This window comes from Calidris pugnax, unplaced genomic scaffold (assembly GCF_001431845.1).
Source record: "Calidris pugnax isolate Ruff unplaced genomic scaffold, ASM143184v1 scaffold129, whole genome shotgun sequence".
Classification (NCBI taxonomy): domain Eukaryota; kingdom Metazoa; phylum Chordata; class Aves; order Charadriiformes; family Scolopacidae; genus Calidris; species Calidris pugnax.
In genome coordinates, this window is record NW_015090856.1 from 1,472,782 (window position 1) to 1,494,675 (window position 21,894).

Genomic DNA, 21,894 nt, shown 5'->3' on the forward strand with positions numbered 1-21,894 from the left:
ATGCTTTTCAGCAGTCCATAGCGATCCACATAGTCTAACCGCAACACCTGACACTTTTTTTTTATAAAAAAAACCATTTAATTCTCTGTACAGCACATATTTGATAAATTCTTTATCATTAAAACTAATTTGGAAAAGTTTTACATTCCAGTAATCAAGTCTCAGAGTCTCTTTTGGCCAAGGTATGGAAGCAGCAGCTTCAGAAGTTCCATTGCTCTACTGGAGATTAAATATAAAATGCCAAAGAAACAATTTGAAACAGAACTAGCAGTAATTGAAGTGCTTATTCCAGGGCCCTCGTTAGTGCTTCAGTCTGATTCGCCAGGAATAAGTAGTCAAGATTCTTTCTTTCTTCTTTACTATACAAGTGTAAGTTCCTTCATTAATTGCATTTGCAATGATGCTCATGTGATCTTCATTTAAGGATAAATACCCTGGATATGAGTATTCCAGAAGCTCCTTATCTTTATACCAGCTGTCATAAGAAAAAAAAAATAATAGAAATTAAACTACGAAGTGTCCAGTACGATTCAATATGTGTTAGTGGTGGTTCTTCTTTCTCCTGGTAAGTTTTGCTTGAGGAGGTGTCCCACAGATGGGACTCAAAACTTAACCATCATTTGTTAACTCTATTTCAGGTAGAGGATGGCACTTACAAGGGGCACTGTCCAGTCATTTTGGAGCTTGAACTTATTGAAAGTTGATGGGAATTTGGGTCCTCAGTCTAAACTAACCCATGGACTTGGGCACATCTCCCAATTTTAGACACATCCAGGAATGACACTCCTTTACAATAGTCAAAGCTAACAAACTAATAATTGAAAGGGCAAATTTAAGACTAGTTTTTGGTAGAATATGGGCCAGGGAGTTTGACTTGATGATAAGAATTACTTTTGTGTTGTATCTGTGAATTGATTTTATCCTTTTTCAGCCCAGCTTGCTCATCTCCCATAGCCCTGCTTTCAGACTAAATGCTTTCAGTGTTATGAACAGCATTTTCCCACTCCCCTTCCACAGGGAACCAGCCACCCCCCTTCCTGCTCGGGGGCCAAATGAGACCGTGACGTGTCCCAGAAGATAAACTGCTTTCTCATTTATGCTTTTCTGTCATATTTCCTCGTCCTTTTTGGTATGTGAGCTGCAAAGTCTCCTAAGGGACTGGAATAAATGGTAGAGCACTTACTAAACTTTGCCTTTTTTATGGATGATCTTCTGTCCACAGCGGAAGGTGACGTTCCTGCCTTCAGAAACAGTCTTGGTTTTCGTCCTCGGCGGGGGCAGAGTAGGGGGGACTGTTGGAAAGGGGAATTCTGTCCACCAGAGGTGAGAGAAAGAAATGGCAGAGTTAGTATAGCTCATTGTCACCCTTTAGCCATTCCAAAACACTTTCACGGAATTACATTATCACCTAAGAAGCCTCAGAAGTGTTAATTTAAAAATGCCTCCTCCTGTGCAGTTCTAGGATGGACAAATAACATCATTCATGTGCAAAGGTAACGATTTTGTAGCATGTAATAAACTGATAGAGGTGGATAAAAATCAACTTGCCCGTTTCAGATCTATGGAAGAGCATATGTTCAGTGTATGAACAGTCTCTTAGAATATATGGGCTTGTGATTATCTGACTGCATCTTTGCCTTAATCTGGTCTAAAAAAATACCTGTGTACTGGAGAGAGAGGCACTAGTTGTAGAGTACATCTTCTTAGGGTTGGTAGGTATTTATCCAAAGCTTAGATCCACAGCTGCAGGAACTGGACCTGATCCTGCATTAGTCCCTGATCTGGATCCATAAAACTGAGTGACTAGATTAAGGTGATTAACATACTTTATCTCCTTTTCTGCTGAGCAGCTCAAGTCCAGCTGTGCCTGAGATGTCATTTGTCTTGTTTATGTCCCATCACTGCCTGAGGAACCGCGCTGCAGCTCTGGTCTCTGAATCTCACACAACAGCATCTCCCTTCCTCAGCTGGGCCCAAAAGGGAAGCAGCCTGAGTGCAGGGAGCATTGTGTTCTCAGAAACACCCTATTATTGGTTGAGTTTAGAGACGAATGGGACAGTTTAATGTTCCAGTCCACAAATGTTTAAACATAAAAAAGCTGTTTCCTATTTCCAAGCCTTTATCTTGGCTCAAATGTATAAGAGGCCATCTCTGTTCTGCTTCTCCTTAGAGCTGGATGGGGACAGTCACTTCCTATTTCTAAGCCTTTATCTTGGCTCAAATATGTAAGAGGCCATCTCTAGGCTTCTCCTTAGAGCTGGATGGGGACAGTCACTCACATCCTCAGGGATTAAGATCCTGACTGCTCCTGCAGCAAACACCCATTAATTTTTACCTCCTCCTTCTGTGCAAACCCCCCCGAGAGCCCCAGGAGCAGTGCTGGTACCGTAGCAGAAGTCACAGGTGGATGGACAGTGCTTTTTCATCAGCTTCCTGCGTTTCTCACAGAAGCCTTTCTGTGCCCAGGACGGGCACATGAATAATCTGTCTTTGCAGCCTGAAACAGGAGGAGACAAGGCATTAGAGGGATGGGGGTAGAATCAGATCATCTAAGTCCTACACTAGGTAATGTTTTGTCATCTTGTATTAATCTGAGTCCACCCAAAAGAGTAATTAACCACTGCTGCCTTCCCCCTTGCCTTTCCATGGGAGCTCTGCCTTTCCCTTTGTGCGCCTAATGCTTGCAAATGTACAAATGTAACTCAGGGCTCTCCACAGCTAAAATTAACCTTTTATTCTTGTATGAGAAGGGGAGGTGGGAGCACGATGTCTGGAAGATTTCCAGCCTCCTGTCTATCACTTTTGAAGCTGGTAGTGCTGGAAACAGAAAGCACTACACCTCCTTTTAGCTCTACTTGGCAAAAAAAGGAGTAAAATACCTCCTGCTCACTGCTGTACAGCCTCAGCCTGTCAAATGGTGAGGGTCTAACACCCCGAGAGCTCCACAGGATCCAAACTGACACTTCAGGCAGAAGTTCTTTATGAGGGGGAGCCCAGAGCACAACCCCTGCCCTTCCTCACCGTAAAGCCTGTGAATTCCTCACCGTAAAGCCTGTGAATCCCCCACACTTCATCCTGGGAGATGGTCTTTTTCCCAGTCAGGGTGGCGTTGATGTGCATGAGGGCGTTGGGGTTGAGGGAGTGCATGAGGCCCAAGGCATGGCCTATCTCGTGAGCTGCCACGTGTACCAGATCCGTCAGCCAGACACCTGGGAGAGAAACAGGAAAGCAGCTGGCATCAGGTGGGGAAGAACAATTGTTAATTCCTGGTGTAAAACTAGGAGGGGACCAGTCTTATCAAAGATCGGCCCAGTTTCATCCTCTCTGAACTGCAAATAGATGAAGTCTTATCAAAGATCACCCCGGTTTCATCCTCTCTGAACTGCAAATAGATGAGCCAATTATTGTCATGTGCTTCTAATTTCCAGCAGCAGGACAGAGAGCAGAGTTTGCAATGAAGGTACGTGCCCTGGGTGCTACTCCCTCAGCTTTCCACTAACTCTGCTCCCCCAGCCCTGAGCTGGAAAGGGCTGTTGGGACTGAGATTGCTCACTGGAATTAGCTGGAATATTCCAGTCGGGAAGAGCCTCCAATTGATCCCTGCATCCCCTACAGTCCACAGGCCAAACTGGAATTTCTCAGTAGCATCTTGAAGCCTGTGTCCAGCAGAGATGGATTTTAATTGAAGGATGAGTCACAAGAGCTGTGATTACGACACCTATCTCGGTAGCTTGCACAATTACAGGCCACAACAACCTCACATTCCTGTGTTAAATCCAAGAAAGCATGTGAGGGGTTCCTTGCACCCCTTGTTTCAACAGCTGCCTGCAGAAAAACACAGGCTGGGAGAACATGTTGCTCCCTGATAACTCTGGAACTTCAAGGCACAGGTTTGTTACTGGACAAACGCTCTGATTTTCACTGTCCCTGACACACTGCAATTTGATAGAGTCAGCTCTGTGCAGGCTTCACAACTTGGATGGAGAAAGGGCACCTTTTCAAAGCTAAGTATTTTACACAATATAATCTGATCCCTTCTTTTCTTAAAACAAAAATCATCCCTCCTAGGTCTTTGTCCCTAGATCTGATCTGTTGCTGTGCTTTGGAAAACAAGGATTGGAGGTGTCCCTCTCTCTCTCACCTAAAATCTCCTCTCTTTTTATTTAGTGAAAGGCAGAATATCTTACTTTCAAAAAAAGTACCAAGTTGGTCATATAATGCAAACTGAATGTGCTAGTTAGCCAGGGATCATCTGCTTTTAAATTAAAGTTAAGTTTTGATATTATTTAAAAAAAAAAAAATATCAAGAAAGCAAAACCACCAAGCTTTAAGTAATACAGATGTTTGTAGGTGCCCCCAAATTCCCCAAAATGACTACAAGCCCAGGAAAACTGAAATGTAAACCCATCAGCAAGCAGAGGTGATATAACTCGGCCCTTCTTAGGGATGCACCTGCCTGGGCAGGAGCCAGATGTAACTACTGAGCGTATGGCTGAGCTCTCCAGTAATTCCACTGAGCTATCCAGTAATTCCACTGAGCTATCCAGAATGAAACCATGGTCCCTCACAGCAGTTCAGTCACTTGACAGCAAAACCAGCAACTTCCAAAACTACAGCAAATCACACCTGTTTCTGTGTTCTCCTTCCCCCACTCGCTAAATCCCAGAGCAAGACCTGAAATCTAAACCCCACAGGCACTAACTACATGCTCCCTGAGACCCGTGTTACCTTTTTTCCAGCTGAAGCGGGTGTTCCCCAAAATCCAGTACTCGTGGTCGTCAAAATGGATTTCCCCGTTGGGTGGGAAGAAGGCGTGGGCAAGTTCCCCCGTTGTTCCATCAAAGCAGTGGTGGATGAGTGACTCCAGGCAGTCTGTGTGATTGATGGAGTAGAAGCCTGTGCAAAAAAAAGCAGCAGATGTAGCGTGTCTGGCAGGGAAAGCCCGTCCAGGACATGGACATCTCTAAACTTGTGGTTTACTGAAAAAAAAAAAATCTGGTATGGTATCCCACGGTTTCCAACCTACAGAGCTAAAAAAAACAACTGGTATGGTATCCCACGGTTTCCAACCTACAGAGCCACAAAAGGAAAAATAAATGGAAAGCTCTTGTCAGGAATGATGGTTCTGTGATACAAACTATGCTCAGCCCGTGGTGACACAGATCTACAGCTGTTTAAAAAAAAAAAAGACACAAAAGAGTCTATTTCCAGAAAGAATCAGCAACATCACGTGGAAACTCTTTGGTTTTCTGAGAGAGAGAAGCTGAACAGTGAGATGGTAACCCCAGGATGTCATTGCTCCATTTTAAACCTAAATAAAGAGCCTTAGTCATAGCTGCGTGCTGTCTTTTTGCTCCATCCCAGCAGCATCACCACATCCCCTGGAAACGGGGAGCCCACACGTGGCAGCAGGACAGGCCCCTGGGATGGAGCATCATGTGCTTGTTTGTAGCATCAGGAGAGCAAAGAGCGTGTTGCGAAACGAGGGTAAATCTGCTGCTTATCTCAGTGCTGCTGCCATCTGCACAGGAAATGCTTATTTCACACAGACCATAAATCCCAGGAAGAATTTGCATCTGGAGTTGAGACTGAGCAGATAACGCCTCGGCGCTGACGTTCTTCTAGGCCTGAGGAGCTGGGGAAGCAAGGACTGGGCAGTGACACCGGGGCAGAGGGAAGGGGAGGAGAGAGGACAGAGGAAAGATGGTGCCTCAACCACCAAGGAGAGAGACTAAACCCATGAACAAGCTGGAATCTGTCACCTGCTCTTTGGATATGTCACATCACCCTTCAATATCCAGTTTCCCCAGCTGCTGAATAGAGATAACCCCATCCCAGTGGCAGGTTTTGAGGGTTAATTCTTGTCAAATACCTAAAGCTTCCCGACTGCAAGATACACACAAAGTGTTAATGATGATATTAACATCTTAGAGCAACTAAAACTAGTTTTTCTCCCAGACTAAAGGCAAGAGACTCTCTCCTGTCTCCAAACTCCTGGTGTGCTCTTACCTATTTTGAGGTCGCTGGGGACGTGGCGCGGCACCTCCCTGAAGCTGAAGGGTGAAACCTCACTCCACATGCGGAAGGCGGCCGCCAGCCCCCGGCGCGTGTCCCTGGCACTTATGAGGTTCCTTGGGAAGGAGAGGATCCTGCAGGGACACAAAACAACGTCAGGAAAACTGCTCTCCCCTTCCCGAACATGAGCTGAAGGCTCTCAAGGCTGCATCAGTCAAGTCTCCTTCCATTCGCTCTAGTAGGTTCAAAACGGGACTAGCTTGAACTGGATATTAAGAATATTTAATAAAGCCCCCACAGGGACTCATATATTACTGATTATTACTAATATATTACTGATTATTACTAATATATTACTGATATTCTTCACAATCACACGTTCTACAGCTTTTGTCCCTCCTCAAGCACCTCATTTTAGACAAGGTTCTCTTGGAAAACTATTTTTATCCCAACACCTCCCAGTCTGTTGTGTGGTGCTGCTGGAAGAAGAAACCAGTTCCTAACACTCAGGCTACAACGTGTGTGCACAGGCTGAATGAGGATACTCTCAGGCAGAACTTTTGAAAGAGAGTTCCAAAGAATGTCAAAGGCTTGACAGTAAAATAAATTATTTCCTTTGAAAAAAATATCTCATCGCTTGGGAGAGAGGCTCAAGAGAGGTTTTTTTCCTGAGGCCACAGGTAGAGATGGAGCTGAGCTGTTAGAAAACTCCTGGGAGGGGATGGCAGGACCCCTGTTCGTACCACAGAAACGTAGAGATGGCTCCTAGAAACTTACCTTGTCCCAAAAGAAGATCTGCATTCAGGGAATTGCCTCAAGTGTAGCAATTGGGAAAAGCTGTGTATATTCTGCTATCCCCTCTGGCTGTGTTTTAGCTACGCTCTTTATGTTCTCCCTTCGTCCCAGCACATCCTAAAGGGAGCAGAAGGTTTCGTATCAAGCCAGGCTGTTAATCAGTGTACACCTGGACAATTAAGACTGTCACAAGGCTTTGCCTGTTTGGGATGGGCGTAAGGGGAGGGAGATGTTCTCTGCTCCGTGTGAAGGGGCCAGGTTCGTGCCACCCTCTCATTCTTCATCTGGGCTTAGGGGTAGAACCACCCCCTGCTGTCCACCGGGCGGTCACCCCGTACCCACCACCGCACACAGAGAGTACAGCCAGTGACAGTCGTGGTGAGACTCTGGTGTAAGTGGGGTGTAACAGCTCCCTAGAGACCAGAGGGGACTGCAGCATCAGCCACACCTCACAAATGATCTTCCTGAGATGCTCTTATCCTTGAGATACTCTCCCCTCCTGCCCCTGGGGAGAAGAAAGGGCTTAGAGGAACAGAGGAACACAACTGAGAGGAACTCTCAGAGGAACACAACTGCTGCTGACCACCTGCCCACCCCACTGCAAGCAGCTCAGAATCTTTTCCTCTCCCCTTTACTGGGGACAGAAAGCTCTACCACCCGTTACAGCCACAGTCTGGCCAGCTTTCCAGAGCCAGAGTGGGAGAGAGACCCTCACAGCTCCATCATGATGTCCTCACCCCAAGAAAAGGCTCCAACACACGTTGCTGCTGCCAGAGGCCACTTTTAAACGTTTTCAGAAACCCAGCCACTGTGGTTTAAGACACCGTGACTGCAGCGCTCTTGAGAGGTCAGGTTTGGGGCTTGCTCTGCACTTTAAAGCCAGGAGTGGCTGGAGTCAGCAGCCACATGAGAAGGACCTTTGTAATCACATAACATGTTGAAAAAAAACGAAATTTGGCTCCTGTGTCTCCAGGAAGGTGCAGACTCTCAGCCAGGAGTGAACAACAGGCTTTTCTTTCTTCACTCTGAGATTTGCTGAGACAGTCTGAGGGTACATGTCAGTGCTTGTCTCAGGAAACTGTTTCCAAGGGGATTCCCTGAACCTTTTTCTGCCTGAACTCATGCAAATTCTCCTGAAAACCGCTCAACAATGCCATGAATATTTTCCCAGAGAGAAAAAGCATCTTTTCAGGATCACACTGGACAGTTTTAAGGGCTGTTCAGCCACTGCTAAAGGAAGGGAGAGAGCAGCTCCCAGGCTAAATGCCAAACAGGACTGATACTGCTCCATCATATCAAAACCCAACCACTCCACAGCTCTGTGGTGCTGCTGAAACGCTGCTGGTCCTGAGCAGTGGGGAACCCAGTTGGAAATCAGTCATCTGGGCAGCCACTAGGCCTTGGCAGAAATGTCTGATAATATTAGGGTTAACATCCACTCACCCTAGAATTGCCAAGGGCTTTTCATTGTATGTTATTTAGTCATCTAAGAGCTGGCATCCTTTCCTGAGGACAACAGGGAGAAAGAGACTCCTCAAGGCACTCAGCACCAACACAGCCCTCCTGAAATCACAGAACCTTTCAACAGCGGTTGCTCTCGGGTCCTCCTGAAACCACAGAACCTTTCAACAGCGGTTGCTCTCGGTGATGGTTTAGGTTCACAGGGAGCTCTCTTCAAAACACCAGGGTGACAGAGGTAGTATTCAATTCCCTACCTTCTGAGGGAAGTCCCTCATTCTGGGCAGCCTGAACCTGCCCCTGATCAGCAGGCAGCAGCCATAGGGGCTACCAGCTCCTAATGCAGCGACGATGCTTCACCTGAGCTGCATTTGTAGAAATACTTCCTATTTTAGAGTGGCTTTAGCAGCTGCCCATCAGTTTTACTACAGGCAGCAGCCATAAGGGCTACCAGCTTCTGAAGCAGCGACGATGCTTCACCTGAGCTGCATTTGTAGAAATACTTCCTATTTTAGAGTGGCTTTAGCAGCTGCCCATTCACTAGCGATGGATCAGCAATATTGATATGGTTAGTATCTATATCCACAGCAGGAAAGACTCAGACCCCCGTGTCACTTAGAAAATGCCAACTCTTACAGCCAGTGCAAGTCCATACTTGTATGTCAAGTTGAAGTGGTCCCATTTCAAGTGCCCTGGTGTGATGGTGTATCGTCTTCTCCGCGCTGGGGGCCGAGGTGGGAAAGCTGGACTGGGCAAAGCAGAGGAGCTCCCTCCATGGAGACCAGGTGATGTGGCATCTTCCTTAAAAAAAAGAAAAAAAAATAGGAGGTTGAAAGAGACGGGAGAGACTGGAGGATTGAACAGTGGAAAATAAAAACTGCTGGAAGCTGGGGAGCACCACTGGTACTCCATCCTGGGTGCCCAGGAGACAAGACTCGTGCATCAGTGGGTCAGGGCTTTGCAGAGTATGAATGTTGTGAGTGTGCTGAACAAAAGCAAGGCAGAGGCAAAGAGGGGCTAGAAAGTGAGGGGCTGTTGGGACATGCCATAGCTCAGATGTGCCAGGAAAGGAAGGGAGCAGCATTCCTCAAGGCTGGAGTGCTGCAGGCTCCCTTGAGCTGCTGCGTAATTCCAGAGTAGGGCACTGCAGCCTCTCTGCTCCCCTCCTGGAGCGTGGCACAGATGGAGAAATGAGGCCTCAGCAGGTTTCTGGCCCCAGTGAGTGCTGCAGCTCTTCCTGGAAAGTTTTCATTTCCTTTTCGCTTTGCTCTTGCTCTCCAGCCTCACCACAGAAGAAATGAAATGCTGCACAAATGAGTAAAACAGGCATCCCTTTGTGCAGAGAGCTCTTTATAAAGCTGCATCCTGGATCTGAAAATCTGAAATGCCTTCAAAGTAAATAGGAGCACTGGAAAATGAGCACTGGCACATTTAATGCCATCATACAGTAAAACACATCAAATCTGGTGACAGGTCTGACCCAAATTATAAAAGCCTTTTAGTCCTTGAGCAATGGAGGTGAAAGAATGGGATCCAATACACTGCACTAGAATTCTACCCACTCTGCCTCCCCTTTTCAGGACTAAGACACTGAATATTATTGGATCATCTTTGCTCCAGAGGCATCAAGACAATCACCAAGTGACGTTTATGGCGGCACCAGCAGGAGTTTGTTCAGCCTCACAGCACACTCTACAGAAAGCAAGTGCTGTCTTTAATTTTACTTATGAAAGAGCTGAGGCTCCGAGAGTCAAAATACCATCTCCCTGGCGACAGCTGCCAGATACTGCCCAAATCACCAGCTTCTCCTCCTGACTACAGCCAGCCCTGACTGGTAAAGGTGAGGGACTCAGTTCTAATAGGAAACCGGTCTCCTTTGCTCCATCTGTGGACCAAAATAGCTTCTAGTGTCTTCTAATCTCAGCATCTTTCTTTCCTAGAAGGACAGTCTTTTTGTCTTCCTTCCTGCTCAGCTCACACTTTGAACTCAGCACATCAGGCAAACAAGGGGTTAAGCTATTGCCTGGATCTTTGTAAACACAAACAGCAGGAGAGGATGCCAGCACTTGGAGAAGATGGGGTTTTTATAAAATTAAGCTATAAAAGCAAAAATTAAGATCAGCTTCTGAGACTCCCAGAGCCCTACTACAGCTCCCCCTCACCAGTCCATCCCAGCACAGCTTGTTAATGGAGGGACCCTAAGAAAAAAGAGAATTATTATCAGCTGATTGTTTCTGTAGGTCCAGGGTTAACTCCCAGTTTAGATCTTGCACAGACTGATTGTCTGAGTACTGACTGAATTCCAGATTGACTCTGGAATTCCCAGGAAAGCTCAGCTGCTACAGAAACCAGAATATACTCCTGCCACATCACACCAGGCTGGGAAGAATAGCCCAAAGCTCCGAGGGAAAACCACCCAAATCTTTTATGCATTCCCTCTTGGGTCGTCTACAAGCTGCACACACACCTCTAATGAGCTGATTCTACTGGACGCATAATTACCTTTTAGGATCCTTTGTAAAAAGGGACTCAAACAGATCTTGTTGCCTTAACAGTTAGTTACAAATTGTTTAGATTGCTGTATCAATTTATCCACCTTCTCAAACGAATAGACATGCACAAATATTTGATGTCCCCACTCCCCCCTCCAAGCATTTGAGAATCACCTCCTTTCCCCTACCTGGCTCTTCTGAACTGCAGCTCCAGCTGGATCCCCCACAACCGCCAGCAAAGCCGCCACGGGGAATACACACAAAAATCCCACAACAGTTCTCCAGCCATTGCTCTTTCTCTTGTCAGCTGAGAGGAGGCTCTTCCTTCTGTCTTCAGAAAGTTGTTCCACTCGATCCACGTCCATCGTTAATATTTTTTTAGAGGGAGATGTGACAGATACTAAACCATCCTCTTCACAGAAGGCACCGCTAATCCTTTTGCTCACAGTTGTGTTTGGAGCGTTTGTGAGCAGCCCTGCAGTGACTGCCAGAGCTGTGCAGAATCACTAGAGTTTCAAAAAGCCCTAAATAAAAATTAAAAAAAAAAAAATAAAAAAAATGTAGACTTTACATTAAGCCTCTTTCCAATGTGCCAAAGATTCTCTCGGCCTCTGCCAAGTGTATCGTGTTACTGCAGCTGGAAGTCGGGCTGGAGGAGGAAAAGCAGCAAAGTGAAACAAGCTGGGATGGACAGGAACCCTTTTCTTTAACTGTATATAATCAAGAGAGGACAAATCTGCAGTTGCCAGCTCTACGTCATGAAAACAAATCAGGGGAGGGGGCAAGAAAAAGGATTCCAGGAGCCAGCATCACGCCCCTGGAATGTTTCATTAGGGGATGCTGATGGCTGGAAGAGCTGTCATTTGTCAGGGGCTGCCTGCAGGAGCAGGATGAAAACTGAGATGCTGTGAGAGAGCAGGGAGGGCTTCTCCACTCAGGAAGTTCTGCTCAGGGAGTTTACAAACTCAGATAAAAGTAAACATCAGCTCCCTCTCCCACGAAACTTGGCAAGTGACCTGCAAACTGCTTGTGTCCTTGGGAGCTCCCCAGTAAGGGGTGATGGTGCTGAGAAAGAGAAGTATTTTCAGAATCATACTGATTTTGGGTACCTCAGCTTGAGGACCTCAGAATGACTGACTTGGAGAAGTGGTCGGTTTGTCTTCAGCTGTTCAGATCTTTAAGGCACCTCCAGGCTGCTGACATGAAGTCAATTCAGGACTTTTTAAAAAGCTTACTCAGAAAATCTCATGTTTTCAGAAATAGCTCTGCTTTTCTGCCTGGTCACTGAGGACTGGACACTCACTGCTCCTGCTCTGGGATGTCCTCAGCTAAAGAATTCCGACCAGACAGAGGAAAAGGAACTGGGCAACCTCCTCGTTTCACAAGGCAACAGCAGGGAGGGGGTAGTTCTGTTGCCAGCCAATATAAAACATTCCTAGGGGATATCTGAAACATTTGAAAGGTTTCAGAAACTTACTGCACTTTAAAGAATGAAAAATTGTTTCATTTGAATTTTTTTCCCCTGGTTCATAATCAAGCTTGTGACATTTTGTAAGTTTCATGTATTTGCAGAGTAAAGCTGGCTGGGAAACAAGTCACAATAACTATGACCAATGAGTCTGTCTACAATTTCATGAATATTTTCTTTTTCAATTTTCACCAAGCTCCCCCTGGAGAAAAAAAATAACGCTTTGGGTGGAGAGTGGACAAAATGCAGCAGTTGTTCAGGTATCAGGAGAAGGACAGAATAAGGAGTATCATGGAAGAAAGTTCTGGATAGAATTACCAAGGAAAGCTGGAACTGGGAGGAGGAGAAAGAGCAGAAAGCAGGGGCCCAAGGCTCTCACTCCTCTGGACCAAAGCAGTCAGGGGCAGCAGTCTGAGAGATGGGCTCAGCTCAGCTATGCCTTTCTAGGGATAGCTACACCTCTTCCCCTGCAGCAGAGTTGGCAGAAAGAAACATCTTTGTGTGTGAAAACTCTGAGAAAGTGCATTGCTCAGAGCTCTAGGGAGTGGTGGGAACCCACCTCCATCTGTGGTTTAACCTGCAGACCATGGTGTGAAGTGAGGAACTGGAAACCACACACTCCTAAACCTACCACATCTCAAGTCCTCTGGATGAGTTACTGTCAGTCAGCAGATGAAAACACATCTGCAGAAAGACTGACCGAGAAGGGAGTCTTGAAGTAAAAACCTGCCTTGGAACGGGGCTCTAAAACTTCAGCCAAGAGGTCTTCTCCAGTAAAGCGATACCGGCTCGAAAGAAAAACACTGCCAGCAAACCCAGCGCTGGAAGAACATTGAGTTTCAGTCACAGAACTGAGTAACAGCGTCAAACGCATCCGCCTTTCACAGAGTCAGCAGTGTTTGAAAAAGATTCCAACTTCTTCAGAGGGCAGTGTTACACAGGCCCTCTGCTCTCGCCAGGGCATCTCAGCGTCTCACAGGCGCTCACGGAGCTTCATCTCACGGCGGTTCCGAAGGCAGGGCCAGGCTGTTATCCGCACGTTACAGGTTAAAACACTCACTTTAGAGGTGAAGGCCCTCACTTTCCAGGTTGAGGCCCTCACTTTCCAGGTTGAGGCCCTCACTTTCCAGGTTGAGGCCGTGTGGTGCAGGAGGAAAGACTTGCCTGAGGCCAAGCACAGAAGGAGCAGGGACCTGGAAGCTTTGAAGCCCCCCATTAGAGCCTTCCTGTTTCTGAAGATGACTACACGAACCTGAGGTTAAGGCACAAATTGAGAACCCGCAGAACCACTTCACCTGAAGGAACTAAGAATTTTGTCTCAATGTAAAGAGAGTCAAGGTTTTTGTAAAATACACCTCAGCTCAGACACCACCCCCAAAATTTAGTACCTAGAGCTTTAGTAAAAGCATATTATCGAGGACCTCATTGTTTCCAAATGCTTATTCATGCAGCTACCAAAGGCTAGCACAGCCAAGGCTTTTTCCATGAGTTACTGGAGTGTTCTGAGTGGGACAGAGACCATACTGTAATTCAGCCATTTATCTTCTTGTGCTGCCTGTGCTGGGTGAATGGGCATCTTTAGCTGCAGAGATGATTTGTGGCCTCTCTGACATTGAGGGTCCCGCTTCCCTGCCCAGGTAAGCGACCAGGTTACACCTTGATGGATCAGCAGAGAGCGAGAAGGGTTTCTTGGAAAGCATGTCGTTGGCTCCCCCAACATATGCTGGGAATGCACCGTGCCCATCCGCATGGAAATTCCGTGCCTGAATCCAGCTCTCTCAGACCACTGGCTGCAGAACACTTTCAAAACTCAAAATTGAAGCCAAATATTTGCTCAGAAACCAGCTCAGCAGTAAGGCCAAGACAAACCTCAGTTATTGTGGCCATGAGAGTCAGATGAGGTATTCAGAACTTAGAGATGAGACCAGTGGAGCTAAAGGAGATGCATGAACCTAATGCTACACATGCTAATGATGCTTCTGATAAAGTCACCGTGCACCTGGATCCCTTGGTGCACAACCTCTGGTCAGAATCCTCACCACTGCTGCTGGTAAAAAGCAAAATTTCAGGTTTACACTTAGTTCCTTAATACTGTGGTGGTTCAATTTCAAGCACGGCTCTCTTCTGTAGATATTTTAAGGATTATTAGGACCAGAGTGCACATCTGTTGACATTTCATCCATGTTCCCTGCCCTGGGTTAAGAACATCACAGCTTTCCCAAGCGATACGCGTGCTATAAGGGCTCTCAAATGCAGCCACCAGCGCCCTCAAATCTGCAGCACTTGTCAGAATTTAAGCCACTTTCAGACACTTTGGAGAATTCCCCAGACTCCTTTCTGGGAGCCAGCATTGGCCTGTGCCAAGGGCAAGAACTTAGTCAGAACTTTAAAGTTTTATCTCCCTCTTTTCCAACAGCTGAAAATATTCTCAGTGCCTTTTTCTGCCTGAGCCCCTGAACGGCGGCTTTTATACGAGCGCAGAGAAGAGATGCTGCTGTGACTTTGGAGTTCTGATGAATTTTAGAGGTCTCGGGTTGTCGAGTGCAGATATTTGGTTTGGACGACAGGCGGGGAACTGTCATCCTGACTATATTTGGACAGAAAAAACATTCCTGGCTTTGGTTTCTGCACAGTGTCTAAAAGCAATGGAACACATTACACTTTGAGGGAATCCATCTGGTGTAACGGGGAGCAGGAAAGGGAGGCAGGGGACAGAACTGACTCCGCTTTGTCTTTGTGCTGTTAACAGCAGCCACCAGGACCTGGATATCATTGGTAGGGAGCTCTGATTTTCTAAGCAAACAGTCAGGGATGTGTATCCTGAGATCTCTGCCTGCAATTAATGTCACAGGAAAAAGCCGCTGCGAGAAGGGAATGAAAAGAAAAATAAAAATCCAAACCATAAAACCTACAGTGGTCAACTGGAGACTCCAGAGAACATAAAGGATTGGATCACTCGCTCAGCACAACACCCCTGCCTTGTTAAACCCCCTCAGCTTTGCTTTGTTCTTTTCAGTCCTGATTGCTGAAGTGTTCAGTTTGAAGTGGGGCTGCCGTGTAATGCACACCACATGGCTACGCTCCCCAGGGCAAGATTTAGCTCAAAAATAAATACTTTCTCTCTTCTATGGATTACTCCCAGCGCTGTTAATGTGAAACGTTACTTCCAGCACTATTTGTAACGGGTTACCTCTGCTGCACTCACCACATTTAGGAGGACAGTTGGCCCTGGTGCCAGCCCAGGAGTCACACTGGACCCAAGATGACACAAGAACTATCTATTTCCACGTATCTATTCTCATGCCAAGAGGCACCACACAGGGGACAACCACCAGTGCTGGAGCTGGAGCTGCCTCACCCTCCGAAATGGATCTCACCTCGCACAAACCCTCTTTATTTATTCACGGATTAAGTGCCTATTACTTGGCATTGGAACAAACCGCTCCTATTAAGCTTCCCCTTTCCTGAACTGGGAGTTGTGGATGGAGGTGGGGAAGGCAGGGGAAGAAGAAGGACCCAACATCCGATGGCTCAAGGCATGTGCACCAGCGTTTCATCTCCAGGGCACCGGTCCAAAGCCCGGCCACAGGCTGGGGAGGGGGAGCACCCACAGCTGAATGTGATTTACCACATACTGGCTCCTCGGTGGCCCATGTGAAAAGAATTAGCAAACCCTCATATAGTTCTTATTTTACAAAGCAGCACTTACAGATTTATCCCTTCATCTCGCAACTTGGAGGGGAAAAAAAAAAAAACAACCAAACCAACAACCCAACATTCTTGCATGGTTCCTGTGGGAATGGCAGCTAAAACTTGTACTTTTTCGGTGGGTCATGGACTAAAAAGGCTTGGATCTGCTGTAGCAGGGAGCAGCGTTCCCCAGGGAGGGGGAGAATAAGGAATGTTCTTTAACCCCCAAGCGTTCTCCCACTTTCTGTCATGCAGCCCCTCGTGATCGGCATCTGCTGATGTTCCTAGAAAAGTCCATGGTCTGCTGAATAGCAAATGAGCTGAAAACAAGGGCTTGCTCCAGCTGGCAAAGAAAACGGAATATTTTGCTTAACTGTCAATTTGGAGCTGCAGCACATAGAAGGGCCTGCACCGCCCTGACCCTGTGTTACCAAAGAGACGTGGTCCTGACCCCAGTCAGAAGCTCAGCAACCCAGTCACGGCCACGTAGCGGGTAGAATTTCAGGAATTAAAGGAGGGAGACATTTTTCTCAATATACAGATACTCAAGTGTGTCCGTAAGGGAGGAAGAATTGCTTCCCTGGGTGGATATTTTCGTCGTTGCTTTTTGGTGGGCTATAGTAATAATCCATTTGTGGATGGATCAGTTCTCCTGAAACCCTGGGAGCAGTGGGAATAGAATCAAAGGAGAGATGGGGTCTTTTCCTAACTCTGCCTTTCAACAAGTGATCTCCCTTCTCTCTCCTCCCTCCGTCTCACGCTGTCACACACAGAGTTCTGCCCACACTCCCAGAGGACGTGCTTTAGAAACCCCAGTTCTGAGTGTAAGATGAGCTGCTGTCTTATATTTAAATATATAAATGTCTTATATTTAAAGTTTCCCACCAGAAAGACTGCACAAGATCCGATCTTTCCCTTTCAAAGCCACTGCTGTACGTGGCTGCAAGGCACAGAGCTGCTTTTCAGGAGATGGCAGAAGCCCCAATGAAAACAAGCAGCTCTGGCAGAAGACCCATTGGTCTCGTTTGTGGGAGACCAACCAGTAACAAACCCCACGCAGAAAGTCACTCACCATCCCCACTCATTAACTAATGACAATATTTGTCTTTAAAGGAGCGTTTGCCCACTGCTCCGACATCTTTCCTCTCTTCAGCTCCTTGTTTTTCCTATAACCAGCAAGAAAACCAACCAGTAGCTAAAGGAGAAAGGGGAGGAACATCTTCCCCACCTTGTCCCCTCCTTTATTCTCTCATAACCTCCAGCTAAATTTAATGCAGCTCCTGATCTGTTACAGCCCTTGGCTCTTTTCCTGCTTGCTACAGCCATCTTTTTCTGCTCAGACTTCAGGTTCAAGCCTGGATTGGAGCAGAGAAACTCTTTTGCAGGCTGAGAGCATGGGCCAGATTACACATGAAGCAGATAAAATAGCAAATAGGCAAAGCCAACCCTTTCACCCAGCGAGGACACAAGTTCACTCCCAATCCCGGCCTCCACGCAAGAACATTTACCAGGAAAATTAAACCAGCAGAACCTTCTTTCACTTATCCAAAGCCTCAGGCTCCTACAGAGTCTGTCACAGGGGGGCAAAGTTTGCCAAAAACCATACCTGGGACACATGGGCACCTGCTTTGCCTTCTCTCTTCTTCCTGCAGCTCCACTGACCGTCTCGTGCCTTCTCTGTTGTGTGATTCCCTTCTTCTTACTGGGAAAATGAAAGGGTCAAAATGGTGCTTAACAGCTCAACTCTGGCTCCTCAAAAGCAATCCCAGGGACAGAAGAGAATATACTCCCCACCCAAAAGCCACGTTTACAAACCATTCCTGGAGCTCTGAAGCAGGTACATCACGCCGTGCAAAATTCCATCTCTAATTTGGCCACACAATGAACCTCAGCTATGAAAACAAGATCAGGGGATCTTGAAATGGAACTTGCCTTTTAAAAAAAATTAAAATTAAGGGGAGCTCTTCTTTCCCTACAAAATCTCTTTTCCCTAGCCAGGGGGAAAAAATAATAATAATAAAAAAAATAAATCAACCTCCATTTTCTGCAACAGCTGCATAGCTTGGAAGATGAAGGCTGCAGCCTTCCTACAGTTTTTTTTTTCCTTTAGGGAGATAACCACTTGGATTGCGGTCTTGGATGCACTCTCTTCATTTAGTATCCAAAGAAAGTATAAAAAAAATAAAGCAGATACTCCCTGTTGTTTTTTCCTGAATAAACCAACACCTTAGGCATAAGAGATGAGAATAATGCAACAGACACTGAAGAGTTTGTCACCCCTGTCCCCTCCTCCCCAGGTGCCAGCACACGTACATTAACACATTTAACACACGTAATAAAGCACCCATCAGTTTTACCTTTAGTAAACTCCTCTGGGATTTGATGTAGAGGCTTGTGAAAGAACAATATTTCAAAAAATGCTTAGCATGGGGTTGGGGTAATACATAGTCTAGAACTTGCACCAAATAGTGGGTAAAGCAGCTCCTAGATTAATAATGTTCAGTGTTGTACTTTTGGAAAACAGCCTTTGCACGGTCCTTTCTATTGCTGCCCTCCCACAGCACAGCAAACACTGCAGGGAAATGTCTGGTTTATTCCAAAGGAATTTACACTAACATCAACTTCTAGGAAATAAGTAAATGAGTATTTGCACCCCCAGTTTTTACCAAAGCCAATTCTGAAATTCAAGTTTATGTTATTTGGGTGTTAAATCTAACCCAACCAAATAACGTAGGGGTTAAATCTGATCCATTTTCATCGCTCAAAAAAACCCACTGAAACTGTAACAGCCTCCAGTGGATATTTTGACAAAGAATATCTACAGGAGTCAGAGGTTGTGACATAAGACTTTCTCAAATACCAAGGCATTATGAAGAATTAATAAATATTCCCGTAACTACCATATATTCCACAAAATTAAAAATTTCTGTAAAAGATTCACCACTTCTTTGCTAACGAACAAAGATAGTAGAGGAACACAGTATTTTTGTTTGTTTTAAATATTGCTTGCAATAGGTAACAAACAGTATGCTTGTGTATAACGCTGTCATTAGAGATACACAGCACACAGGCAAACCTGTACACACACACACACACACACACACAGCACACCAGCCCTACAGGCTGCCACTTCCACCAACACTCACGTTACACAACGGACTCAGCAGATAATATTTCTTCAGCCAGACAGTTAGAATACACAACAACAGCTGGATCCATATTTCAGCTACTGTTTGTACATTCATTTTAATGCTCAGGAAAATATATATTTTATTTTATTAAGTTTTGCTGCAAAACAAAGAAACAAAAAATGAAATCCCTTTTTCTCACGTCTTAATTATTACTATATTTATTTTCTTTACACTTTGATTGGAGTATTTAACACCTGCCTTTGGCATTATGGATAGAAAGCTCAGGAGTCTCTGAACACACTGTTGTGCCAAAAAAAAAAAAAAAAGAAAAATAATGGAAGAAGAGTGTCACTTAGAGGTTAGAAATATTTGTTGTAACAACATATTTTCTCCAATCAGTGTTCACTACTTTATCTCTAAGGCACACACTCTGTCTTTAGGATCTCCTTACATCCAGATTTGCCTCCGTCAGTCCCAGTTCTCGTTGAGCCCGTGAGTCCCAGTGGAGAGATCGTGCTGTCTGGGGACGTTACCGCTGACAGGCGCTGGGGAGAGATGCTGCTGTGACTGATCTCCTCCCAAATCTCGTGGCGTGAAGTGCAAGCAGATGCTTAGCCATGGCCTGCCAAGGGATAAGGTACATCCTCCGACAGCATCTCCCCTCACAGCAGCTCAAGGCTGCAAACCCGACGCTGCAGGGCCCCAGATGTGGTGCAGTCACTGGAGCTGGGCGCCGTGGAAAACATCTGCACGTGGAAGCCTATTTGCCTCTGCTCTGAAAAAGTCTCTCACTTTCAGTAGACGGGTCAGTGCTCTTTACTTCAGGTCCTCCTGCTGGATCAGCAGCACAGGGCGAGGGGGCTGCCACCACTCCTCGGCCTCGGGACACTGTCCTAGTGTACTCCACCTCCACCCCAGTCACACCAGTCCTTTGTTTCCCTCTTTTCCAGGATGGCTTTGCCGGTAGCCAAACACTGTCAGCCTGACTAGTGCTTCTCATCTAAAATGCAAATGAAAAGGAAGTAAAGGAGGGAGGTGGGAATGGGAAGGGAAGCGAGCGTATCCTTAGACAAAGATCTGGATCCTCTCCCGGATAGCCTGCCGGCAGATGGGGCAGACAGTAAGGGCTGTGCTGCAGTCTGGGCACGAGCCGTGTCCGCACTGGAAGACCAGTTTGATTTGGTCATCGATGCAAATGGGGCAGGTGATGCGCTCCTCCATCTGCCGGTAGCGGTTCTGCAGCTCCTCCATGAGCTTCCTCTGGTCGGTGGACTCGGAGCTCGGGCTGCACTCCACCTCGGTGCTGTCTGCAGGGGCAGAGAGCAGGGAGAGTTAAGTCACTGCTGTGCCCTGCCCCACGCAGGGGCTCTGCAATTAAGACTCTGCCCCTCAGGAGTAGCAATTAGTGCAGACTAAACTCTCCTCAATGAGAAATCCAGGGATTCCTCAAATAAAATGCCTGAGATAACGCTTTCTACAGACTGGCCAGTGGTGCTTTCCTCCATGGGGTTGCTGGGCTGCTTTTGTGTGTTTGTGTTTTTGTCTAAGTTTGTCCATTTGGGTTTTTTAAAGGGAATAAAACGTTGTCTGATACGTCCTGCCTCGGTCTTGTGGAATATGCTGCTGCTACCTTCAAGTGGAAAACACTCAAAGCTGGTTGTGATGTTCTGCCACACCAGTCTGGGAATCCTTACTATCTTCTCTCAACCTCCTGTTCACTTATGTTGACTTTTGTGTACATGAAGCTACACAAATAGAGCCATTTGGTCAACTCTGTGACATGGAAAGAACCCCAAATCCTGGACAACAGCCAGCTTAGGTAAAGAGACTCCTTCTGGTTTCAGCTTAACTCAGCCACTGTTCATCTTCTGCTCCTCAATCTCCGATCAGGTCACTTTACACTTCAGTACAGATGCCCCTTTCCCCAACATTCTGGAATCAGCTGCATTTCAGTGGTGCAAGAAGTGATATCAAATGCAAAAAGGTGAAGCAAGTTTGGGGACAGGGAGCTTGCTAAAGGGAAACACTGAAGACATCACTGATAGGGAAATCCTGCTGATATTCTCAGGAGACCTTGACTTTCCTCCTCCAGCAGAAATCTGCAGGCAAATGTCTCATTTGGAATTCTCTTCATCATTATTTTGTTACAAAGACAAATGCTCCTGCCTACTGTCAGGTAAGCTTTCTATTTTTTGCATTATGGAGTTCCACAGAAGATTTCTGTCTCTGCCAGCTGTGTATGTCCAATATCACAGCACAGATTCTGGTTCCCCTCTGCTTTTGTCCAGGCATCAAGTCACAAGGCTCTAGTCTGACCCCAACAAAGGGGTCACAATTCTAAGCCATGGGCAGTAGGACAGGGAATTCATTTCCATGTGCACTTGCACACTGATCTGAGCTAGAAAGACATCAGCTCTCAGAACCACTATGGAAAAAGCTTCAGTGGGCAACCAGCATTAACTCTAAGGCAAATGGAAACCTGCTGCTGGCTTGTTGATAGGCCATAACATTGCCCACTCTGGACACTGAGTAATGGGGACAGAAGACAATCTGTTTAAAACTCGGCTAAAGAGCTTTATCAAAAGAATCCAGCTCAATGATTCCTGGATAGCTGGCTAATGCCAGCCCTGCACAGACTCTGCCATTTCAGCCAAGGGAGAAACGAGGCTTTCACAAGACGTCATCTTTCCTTTCTTGCAAATCTTCTTTGTTAAATCACTGTCTGAAAATGCTTAGACTGACACATGGAGAACCCAATACTTGCTTTCAATATACAAGGTAAGCCAGGTCACAGGACGAGCTCCATCAAACCTCCTGTCCTGTCTGTGCAGCTTCAGCTTGGCCC

At 46.3% G+C, this 21,894-nt stretch overlaps 2 protein-coding genes across 3 annotated transcripts in view; both read right to left on the reverse strand.

Moving 5' to 3' along the window:
* Nucleotides 1–76: 76 nt before the first annotated feature.
* MMP23B (matrix metallopeptidase 23B) lies at nucleotides 77–17,618 on the reverse strand. Of its 2 annotated transcripts, XM_014943925.1 has the most exons (9): nucleotides 17,525–17,618; nucleotides 10,949–11,284; nucleotides 8,924–9,069; nucleotides 6,010–6,149; nucleotides 4,729–4,896; nucleotides 3,045–3,209; nucleotides 2,387–2,497; nucleotides 1,184–1,310; nucleotides 77–475 (listed from the first exon to the last, which is right to left on the reverse strand). In XM_014943925.1, the coding sequence occupies exons 2-9, from the start codon at nucleotides 11,123–11,125 to the stop codon at nucleotides 301–303; spliced, it is 1,209 nt and encodes a 402-aa protein (XP_014799411.1). In that variant the 5' UTR covers nucleotides 11,126–11,284; nucleotides 17,525–17,618; the 3' UTR covers nucleotides 77–300. The 2 variants fall into 2 exon arrangements, with proteins under 2 accessions (XP_014799411.1, XP_014799410.1); XM_014943924.1 differs by lacking the exon at nucleotides 17,525–17,618 and having other exon boundaries at nucleotides 10,949–11,617.
* Nucleotides 17,619–19,138: 1,520 nt separating this feature from the next.
* Nucleotides 19,139–21,894, reverse strand: part of MIB2 (mindbomb E3 ubiquitin protein ligase 2) — a 34,031-nt gene continuing 31,275 nt past the window's right edge. Inside the window, exon 18 of the mRNA XM_014943935.1 lies at nucleotides 19,139–20,356. Coding sequence (XP_014799421.1) covers nucleotides 20,115–20,356 — 242 coding nt within the window. The 3' untranslated portion in view covers nucleotides 19,139–20,114. The remainder of the gene's footprint in view (nucleotides 20,357–21,894) is intronic.